This window comes from Lupinus angustifolius, chromosome LG11 (assembly GCF_001865875.1).
Source record: "Lupinus angustifolius cultivar Tanjil chromosome LG11, LupAngTanjil_v1.0, whole genome shotgun sequence".
In the NCBI taxonomy this organism is placed as follows: domain Eukaryota; kingdom Viridiplantae; phylum Streptophyta; class Magnoliopsida; order Fabales; family Fabaceae; genus Lupinus; species Lupinus angustifolius.
This window is the reverse complement of record NC_032019.1, coordinates 7,167,268-7,177,789: the sequence shown is the minus strand read 5'-3', so window position 1 is coordinate 7,177,789 and position 10,522 is coordinate 7,167,268. Positions and strand designations below refer to the sequence as shown.

The following is a 10,522-nucleotide window of genomic DNA, read 5'->3' as shown; positions in this document are numbered from 1 at the left end:
GAATCATAACATATTGTTTGTAGCTATTTTAGAGTTAAATAATATTTATTTTTATACTAATCTTATTTTAGAATCAAATAATAATGAAATTATAAATTTATTGATGATTTTTTTTATTAATAGGATACTACTAACTATATCATGTTATGTATGTGTAAAAAACAATGTTGAGAAAGTCGAGCAAAATGTTAAACCAGTAGATGACCCATATTAAGTTTATCCGATTTAAACAGTTAAATCGTATGGTCTGACCGTATGATTTTATATATAATTAATAATTTTTAACAATATGAATGCACTAGTAACATATATAGTTTTAACCATGCGAATGCACGAGCACCATACATATTCTTAATCATAAATGCACATGTAATATGTGTTCTTAATCCTGTGGCAAAAAATATCGTCCCGTGCAAATGCACGGGTAACTTGCTAGTATAATATATAATTGTTAGTCATGTATATATCATCAAAGAATAGAGAATTAATTATATTTTCGATCAAAGAGATGTCGTTATTCTATAAACAATTGATAGAGTAGAGGCACATATAAACATGATAAGTGACAATAGGACGAGTCATGTTTGTCCCTTATACGACCCTAAATATTTTATAGGTTTAATTTTTGAACTCGAACTCGACCATAAACTTGACATCATTTAAATCAATCATGATCGGGTCAAACCAAATGATCGGATAGTATTAGTTTTACTCACCCCTACTTTTATCATCATGTATATATGGCAGAGCTTTGCAATACTAAACCAATACATTATTCAGCTTTTATAATTTCTAGATTGTTTTTGTCTTCTATAATAGGGTCCGGTCCAATGTTGTTTCCTTTCAATTTTTATTTTGAAAAAATGCGTGAGATATGGAATGCACGATTTATTTATGGTATTTATTTTTTCTATTTTATCTTAGAACTAGATAAATTGCGGGAGTACATCTGTCACATAAAGTATGACCCTCTATGTGTTACTACCTGTTAGTGATTGATAAAAAATATATATAAGATAGAAATTTAATAATTAAATATTTTTTATGATCAATCATAAATAATAACATATGGAGTAATACACTTTTGTGGGAAAGAAGATGTTCACTCATTAATTATCCATAAATTATACAGTGTTATCAACTCTTAGATCGGTCAATGTGATACGTACACCCCATTAGAATCCCAAATGATATTAACTTATCTTATTTTATTATTTGAGTCAAGTTTACATTAATTTCGGCTTCTAATGATATAAAAACTACTAAAATTTGTTCAATTAGAAAAAATAAAAAATCATTATAATCATTATAGCAAATCTCATGTGTGTAGTGTAATTTCGTTTTACTTAAGATTCTCCTTTACTAACAAAATTCTATTTTTTTATTTCAAAAGAAAACTAGCGGATGGGCTGATAGAGTCAGAAACGGGCTCTGGAAACCTGAGGTGAAGTTGGAAAGTTCTTAAGCTAGGCCCAAGTCCATATGTGCTCGAAACTGAAAATTATAGCATTTCATATAGTTGGCTCTGTTATTATAGCATCTATAATGTGCAACACTTTTTTGTGTGGAGTTTTACTAATTATTTTATATTTATTTACACTTTTCAATAATTTAAGTAATTCAAGTCAAAATTATATTTAATAGTGCAACTATATTTCTGTTCTTAAATGAATCTCACAAACCTACTACATATTTATATTTCTCGTTCTTTGAACATTTTTTTTCTTCATATTTTAATGTTGACTTACAACTTTAAGAACGGTGTTTATTTAGCTTACTGTTGTGAAATAAGAATAAGAATAAGAATGACTTATCTCCCGTGATGAACTTAAATGAATAATGTGTTTATTTTGCTACGAACAGTTTTTTTGTTACCATTGTAGATGCTCTTAGTAGGTGAAACACAACAATAATTTGGGGCATACTTTGAAAGATCACTAGAGATTACATAGAGCTTTACCATTTGTTTGGTTGGTATGATTTTAAGAAGAACTGAAATAAGAAGATAAAGAAAGGAGAAAATTCTTTTTTTCTCCTATTTATTTGAGAGTATAAAATGTGAAGAGGAAGGAAAATGTGGTGGGTACCACCACTTTTTGTTTATGTGAGAAAGTGTAAAATGAGAGTATTATATTTGGAAAATACAATTTTGTCCTTCAAAATCACTTCTAAAAATTAATGTGACACAAATATTATTCTTCGTTATATAGAATTCATATATTTCTCTTTTCTCTCCTTTCTTTTCTCTTGTACTAAACAACTCTTAAAACTCATTATTTTTCTTACTTTATTCTCTATACTTGAATTTATCTTCTTATCTTCTCTCATATGAATCAAACCTTGTCCATTTTGGTTATTCTGATGATTTAGTGAGACTTTACATCACTAAACCGATGTTTTATTGGTTATTAAAAATATATGAACACATCTGTTATCCCATAATTTATTTATGTCATATCATATGTTATCAATTGTGATTGGTTAAAAAATGTATTTAAGTTGAAAGTATAATTGCTAATTATTTTAATGACATGTTATAACAACTGATAACATATGGAGTAACATCGTGAGACATATGTGTTTTCTAAAAATACTAGGTGATAAACTTGACAAATTTGTCATATTTTATTGACACACTAAACCATAAATTAATCATATTATGTCTCTTTTAATCTGAATAGTAAACGACCTATCTTTCTGTATAATGAACTAAAAGGGTGCACAAATTGATCATTGATTATATTGAAAACAGCAATTAACTTGATCCAACTTTTATTAGCACTTTAGCAGCCTCCTAGTCTTGGTCGCCTTACGTTATCCTTAGGTGCCATTATGGTCATGGATAACGATGTGCCAGTCACAAAGGGAGTGGATATTCATTTTTAAAAATAAAATAATATATATATTGAGTGAGGTTTACAAGATGCTAAAAAAGAAAATGCATTTCCCTTGCTTTTTTGTCCTTTTATACACATTTTCCATTCGGCCTTTTCTCTTCTTTCTTTCAAAAGGTTGAACCACTCTAACATTGTTTGGTCAAAAAGAATGTTCAAATTGGCAAGGATTGGACTAGAAGTGTTTTCTTTTGGACCAATTCAAATTGACCAAACAGCAAAAGGTCCTAGATGACAAAAATAGCTTATTAAAGAATGAGAACCTTTTTCTTTTTCAGTGTGTTCAAGAGATTAATCTTACACGTTACAATCAGACATATAAACAAAAAAAATTACATACATATAAACATAAAAATCATTATTAAGATCTTATATTTAAGTAACTCAAACTCATTACACTCAGATTAGCACATGATGATAAAGAATTACAAAATTTATTGAGTCATAAGATTCCTAATCTTTTGTGATGAGAACTTTCCACCCCAATTGATTGACTATATGATATTGCTTTCCAAGTTTTTTTTATGATAATTGAAGGAGGAGACATAAGCACCGTCTTCAACGTCACAAAAGATATGCATTTTTTGGCAAGCAAAACCCAAACCATAGTGCAAGTCTCAATCAGAAAGTGATGGTAATAAATTGGTTGTCACAATTTGGGATATACTTCGTTTTCTGTTCAGAAAGTTAACCGCCATCTAGTTACGCTTTGTCCAATAAGACATGGAACGAAGATGCAGCTTGGAAAAGGGCTGAAAGAATGGAAATTTGTCATGTTAATAATGAACATGGATCACATGTTCCAAATGTTATTTCATTATCAAGCCAATCATATATTATTATATAAATAAATAAAAATTTAAAAACAAAATGTAACATTATAATTAGTTCGAGATAAAAACTCCAACAAATGATCCCTCTTAGTTAATAATGGCGTGATGGTGGGAACACCCAATAAAATCCATGCAATATATCTAACTTTCTGATTTTTCACACGGAAAAAAGGGGCCTTTCCAAATAATTTCCTATGTCATGTCAATTTCCATGAAACTTATTGTATGAAATTGTTTCAAAGTTTTGCGTCAAACCGAATTTTAACCCTTTGTGAGAATTTTCCACATGGACATCGATGACAACTAACGTTAATGGTGAAGGACAAGAACGAAAATAAGGGTATCTCCAATCATTCATGTTCATACACATACAAGGTTTCCTAACATATGAAAATAAAAACACAAGGTTTATTGCACAGTTATCACATTGGGACTCGGATTGTGAAACATTAGACCTACTTTTTGAACCATATCTTATTGTGAATCTTAAAAATTATAATCAATAGTTAAACATGCTATAATAATTCATAACATAAGTCATAACACTTGTAATAAAATGATGTTTCAAAAACATTGTCTAACGGGGATACTCTTACAATGAGACCATGCCATATCAACAATTTTATTTTTGTTAACCAATTTGGTAAGAAGTGATGTGAAAGACAGATAAGAAATGAAACCCTAAGCAGTGGAAAGCATGAATCATGCAATTACATTTTAATATAGAATATAAATATTTTTCAATTTCATTTAATTGTAAAATAGGTTTTTATTTAATGAACGTGCCAAAACTATAGATTTTTTTATTGAAAGTCTTGACTTTAAAATCATACATTTAAACCATGGATTAACGGTATAACAGTAAAGCAGAATTATTTAGTAAGCAAAGTTACTCAACAAAAGTAAATCGAGCTATTAGAGCAAGAGCTACTTTTTGTGAAATTTGAGTCAAAATAATAAAAAGGATATTTCTAGTGAAACATCTTTCACAATGCCTAAAAAGATAGTTCTATAATAGATCGAGGGATAAATAATTCGACTGAAAAGGAATATCAGAAAGATATATATGTGCTTAGACGAAAAAGTTCAGAAAGTTTATATACAAATAATGATACTTGAAACTAATTGTTTCAAGGTTACTCAATTAAGATTCTACTTGCTTCCATCACTCCAACTCATGATTGGAACCATGGAGACAAACTAAAAAGCTAAAACAGGAATATAGAATTTACAAAGCAACTTTCCATACACTTCATCAAGCTTCTAAAATATGCTGCCTGCTAGTGTTACATAACTAAAGTCACACTTTCTCAACTAAGGCTTTTGCATCTTCAGCTCTTTTTCACTGTACAAGATAATAGGGTTTAACTAATATCATATATGGTGGTCTTTTTCAAGAATAAGACTTGACCAATCCAAAGTTAACAAAGGATCTGGACTTGAAGAGACCACCAAAGAGGGATCTTGTTGGAGAATCTTGAGTAACAGATTTTGATTCATCAAGGCAACCCTTTACTTGAAGTATAGTGTTGCCAATTATTTTGCGAATGGATTCTATTGTCTTTGGATCGACAAGGCAACCGGAAGCACCACGAACATAGAAAGTATTAACCGCTTTGTTGCCTTTAGTCGTTACTTCTGCCCTCGTAACTGTGAGGCTGTTCTCTCGAAAGATACGTGTGACATCGGATAGTAGTCCAACTCTATCGGTCGTGCAAAGTTCTAGCTTCAAACCCTGAATCAGGAAGAAATAAAAACAAATTAGTAGTCTTATTATATAAAAATAAAATGAAGGCTAACGTAAGGTACAATTGATAGAGACAATAAACCAAACATGCCTAACAAGCATATGAATTAAATAATAACGAAAGACTAGTTAAAGGACAGTATTTCTTGACTAAAGATTAAAAATTAGCAAAAACCAAAGAGCAAAGGACAAAATCAATAGAAAAAAAACACAATCTGATACAAGAAAAGGCTACAACTAGTTACTAAAATATTGTTTTAGGTTCTGTCAAGCCATCAAAATAGTAGATTCAATTCAATGTTGGCAAACTGTTTGAAAAACAAAATAAAGCCTAGTTGGATTGATCTCTTTCAACCCTCAATAAGAAAATCACCATGGCAAGGGGCATGCACCAAATGAAATTCAAAAAATTTCACACCACTATCACAAAGATTATTTTCATGACATGATATATAAATACAAAGGGTCAAAGACTGCCTAAAATAATAGTAAAAGCTAAAAATTAAGAATGACCATGCATAGAAAAAATAGTGCTTCCTACTAGTAATATTACAAGCATAATAATTAAAAGCATGACATCATGAGTTCCATATGCAAGTTTCTGAGCAAAAGTAAAGCAGATAATCACAAAAGTAGTAAAATCAAGTTCCTCACCTCAGAAACTCTTCTTTCAATTGCAGCTTCAAGACATTGAATCACTCTTTGTTTTTCTGCATCTGACTTTACAGGGGAACCATCTATATGTCTGATGTAATATTCCTACAAAAGCAACCATAAACTATTTAACAGGTTTGTACCTTCAAAGACAAGCATAACAAAGTGGTCAAACGTTTTGTACCTGATACGCTTCTGGCCCCTCAGCATCAATATTTGCATGAAAAACCACATACTGCATGTCTGTTAAAGTACAAACTGTGTCAAATAAAAGCTTTGGTCTATCCTTAGATTGAATAGTAACCACAGAGTAATCCTTGTCAGACCAATTCACAACATTCACATTTGGTCTTTGCTTCTCATCAAAGTCATCATCACTAACTCTGTCATAATCCCTATCAGCAAACAACATCTGATGAAGCCTTCTCTCAGTATGTGTGAGTTCATCAGTGACAACAGTTTTTGCAACCCTCTTCTTGTTGCCAACACCAAGCACATTGCATAGGAGCTCTTTAATTACAGATAGTTTCTGAGGATCGGTGATTGCAGATCCCGTGTCTTCATCGTTGACATGCATTACAGCCGCAACGCGCGCGTTGTGAGTCCATACTTCTGCATTCAATATGTTGCACTTGAGATTTGTTAGAACAGCACTCACTTCGGAAAGAAGCCCAGGCCGATCACTGCCTAATAACTCTATTGCAGTGTGGTCCATCGTTTGTTTCACCCCAATAGCTCTAATTGGAGATGTAGCGCAAGACTCGGGGCCAAGAGACTGAACAAAATAAATGGCATAAACAATACAATTAGAGGAGATGTACATTAAATCAATGAAGAAATTATTATAGAGCACCGAATAAGAAACATACCTTTGTAATGTAACCCAGAATAGCCTCATCTGTAACTTTGTTTCCATCTTGGCCAGTAACATTAAAAACTGGTAGACCAAATAAATACATCAATTTTCCCCAGAAACCACAAATATTATAGAAAAACAGAGAAGAAACTAATTAAATTTAAGAATAAATTTTTTATTACCATCCATGAACCATCCACCATCAGAAGAAATGTAAGCCTTGGTTACTATGAGGTTTAGATCAGTGAGGATTTGTACAACTTGAAGAAGTATTCCATTCTTGTTTGCACTATCAACCTGCAAAATACAATTGAATTTAGTCATAAAAGGTAAAAATTAGACCATAGAAACATGAATTGCAATAAGCAAAGAGACTGAGAAAAAAATAAGAAGTACCCTTATAACAGTGGCATTCTTGCAGACATCATTATCAATTACAACTCTGACAAGATAAAAAACAAGTTGACAAATATGTGAGGATATGGAATCATTCAAAGTACAAAAAATGAAGAAAAATATTCAACTTTATTTCATGAAAATTGGTACCTTGGAGGATTCACTCTTCGGAAGAGTTTCTCATATTCATCATCCATGTAATGAGAGAAGCTGCTCATGTTGACCTCAGACATAAAAGCTATGACAGATGAAAATAAACCAAACCAATCAGAAGAGAGAACAAGGAAACACAACCCTCATAGCCAATGAGAAGAAAAAGGTACATAAGTATGCATGTAGTGTGTGTGTGAGTATATATCAAAGGATATAGGATAATGATATAGGAAACCTGTTTCGGAAGCTTTATTTGCTAATAAAAACAGAGAAGAGTGAGAGAAAGAGAAAGGGATTGGGTTAGAGACAAGATGAGGTGGTGAAAAGAGAAGTGGCCCATGGTGAAAAATGATAAACCCAAGAATAAACAAGTTATGAAGAAAGACAGAACAATAAAAAGTGGTTGGGTATGTTAATATTCTAAAAAGAAGGAATCACAGAACAGAACCAAAACCATTAGACCAATGAAACCTTCACAGGGAAGAAAGGAGATCCAGAGCGTGTGAGGGCCACAAGCACAAAAAATGATGAGAGAGAAAGAGGAAGAAGAAGAAGAAAATATGCATACAACAAATAAGAGAAATGAAAGATTGGAAATTTCAACAATTTGAGAGATTTAACACAAGCCCTGAATTTGAGAGATTTAACACAAACCCTGCATCCAAAAATTTCTTTTGACCACCCCAGAATGTTAAAAAACCCTTCAACACACCAAAAAAGGAAATAACAAATGGAGATTAACAAAACCCAGAACGCAAAACACAGACAAAAATCAAATTTTGGAATGTAACAACATTGAAACATGAGTAGTCTAAGAACAAAACAGGAGGGGAAAAATCACCTACCCATTATCACAGGTGTTGAGGATTGATGATGTGCTAAAACGAAATTATCTCTGAAATAGGAGGCTTTGAGAATGTTGTTATTTTGAACTAACAGTGGATATATATACACATAAATATACGTGCTTTTAGTCCTTAAAAATAAAATTTTCCAAGTACCACTTTCATTGGTTGAAGAAATAAAAATTGAAATTAGTATTCATTGTGTCAAATAGAAATGAAAATAGTCACTATTGGATGACATAAAAATACTTTAAAGAAACTAATTTAATTTATGTTTGATATTTTATACGAATGTTTTGAATTTTTCAATTTTGTATTTATGTAAATTTCAGGAAACACAATATTATTCACTCATAATAATATATACATTATGACTTAGGAAAGTAATAATGATACTTTAGAAATAATAATATTAAAATATTAATTGTTTGAGTAATAACATAAAATAAAATCCCTCCAAAATCAGAACCACCAACCCGACACGATGCTCCAAAACCTGCAACTTCAAAAAGTACCTAAAAAACGCAGATACTCTCTTTATTATCCCACTTGACTGTGATATTTAATTTCCCGTTTCAGTTCGGGTAACGAAAGGAGGGGTTTCAAGGCGCACGTTAGCAATACACGTTTCGTGGGAAGAGGTCGAGAGATATGGTTGGCTACATGGATAAATCATGTATCTATCTACTATTTTACTATCTACATTAGAAAAGAAAGAATAGTGAAATTTCAAAAATAGACACTCTACATTTACATTTGTGATAAATGTACAAAGTTAAAGGCATTTTTGTCAATATAAAAGGTTGGTAGAATTACTAAAATGACACTTTTTGTTTGTGGTGAATATAATATTTACTCTTCATTTGAGGTATATCATGATATAGATTTCACATATTTTGTCTCACACATATCTCATATTCAACACCTTGCTGCCACTACATGTATGATTTTATATTATTTAAATTCTTGTTTATGTTGGTAGATATATTATATATTATTTCTCACTTTTCTAAATTGTCTTCATCAAATTTATCATCTTCAATTCTCAAACCAACTCATATGTATGATTTTATTTTTTTACTCTTTCAATTATTTCTTAGATACAATTTCTTCATCATATAAATTTCACATATTTTATTCAATAGATCTATCATCTTCAAGCCTCAAACTGACTCACACGTATGATTTTCTATTATTTTAATTATTATCTTTGTTGGTAGATAATCATATAAATTTCACATATATATAATTTATATTATTTCTCACTTTTTCAATTTGTGTTAACCAGATTTATCATCTTCAAATCTCAAACCCAAATCATAGGTATGATTTTATTTTTGTTGTGTTTCACTTTTTTCTTCATTTGTGATAGACATAATTTATTCATCATATAAATTTCACATATTTTATTCAACAAATCTATCATCTTTAACTCTCAAACTCACTCAATGTATAATTTTCTATTCTTTTAATTATTGTATTTGTTGTTAGATATAATTTATATTATTTCAATTTTTTCTTTGCAAACTCTTTCAAATTTTCATTTGTTGAAGTCTAATTTGCAATTTCTATATAAGTGTACAAGACTAATGTATTTTTTTATTATGTATTCTCACTTAAATTATGGATCTGCCATGATGTTTGTTTCAGCATTAGAAGAAGAGACAACGCACCTCCTAGACTACAATAATCAGAGGTTGCCAATACTATTTGAGTGTAATTAAAACTCTTTCTTAGGATGCTTTTTAATTGTAACAAGAATTATATATATAATTATATTTACACTGTAACGTTTCTTTTATTGTTCATTATGAAATTTTTTATTTCAAAACGAATTAAACTATTAATAATTTTCATATATTAAAAATATTCAATACATATAATAAAACAAATGTTGTTAATATTCCCAATAAATTAGTTACTGTTACTAGAAAGGAGAAGAAAATTGTCAAGAAATAATATGTCAATATTTATGACATTAAATTAGGAGATGTTAATCTATTTTCCTCCTTCGCTAACGACCAAGAGAATAAATCAGTTTCAACTTTAATTCCTAATTTGAAGGTGCTATTAGCATTAATAAGAACGGGGTGTTATTGACATTTATAATAATAAACGTAATTCTTATAATAGCAAAGATTGAA

General features: G+C 30.3%; 1 protein-coding gene across 3 annotated transcripts; it reads right to left on the bottom strand.

Moving 5' to 3' along the window:
- LOC109360510 (ACT domain-containing protein ACR4-like) lies at positions 4,955–8,471 on the bottom strand. Of its 3 annotated transcripts, none has more exons than XM_019605466.1 (8): positions 8,379–8,471; positions 7,531–7,618; positions 7,381–7,426; positions 7,167–7,281; positions 6,998–7,065; positions 6,313–6,903; positions 6,129–6,233; positions 4,955–5,462 (listed from the first exon to the last, which is right to left on the bottom strand). In XM_019605466.1, the coding sequence occupies exons 1-8, from the start codon at positions 8,380–8,382 to the stop codon at positions 5,121–5,123; spliced, it is 1,359 nt and encodes a 452-aa protein (XP_019461011.1). In that variant the 5' UTR covers positions 8,383–8,471; the 3' UTR covers positions 4,955–5,120. The 3 variants fall into 3 exon arrangements, with proteins under 3 accessions (XP_019461011.1, XP_019461013.1, XP_019461012.1); XM_019605468.1 differs by having other exon boundaries at positions 8,375–8,393; XM_019605467.1 differs by lacking the exon at positions 8,379–8,471 and adding an exon at positions 7,769–8,142.

Coding starts and splice junctions, on each gene's coding strand:
- LOC109360510 (XM_019605466.1), bottom strand. Junction 7,427..7,530: donor CGAAGAGTGAATCCTCCAAG/GTACCAATTTTC, acceptor TTATCTTGTCAG/AGTTGTAATTGATAATGATG. Junction 7,066..7,166: donor TGGTGGATGGTTCATGGATG/GTAATAAAAAAT, acceptor TTGGTCTACCAG/TTTTTAATGTTACTGGCCAA.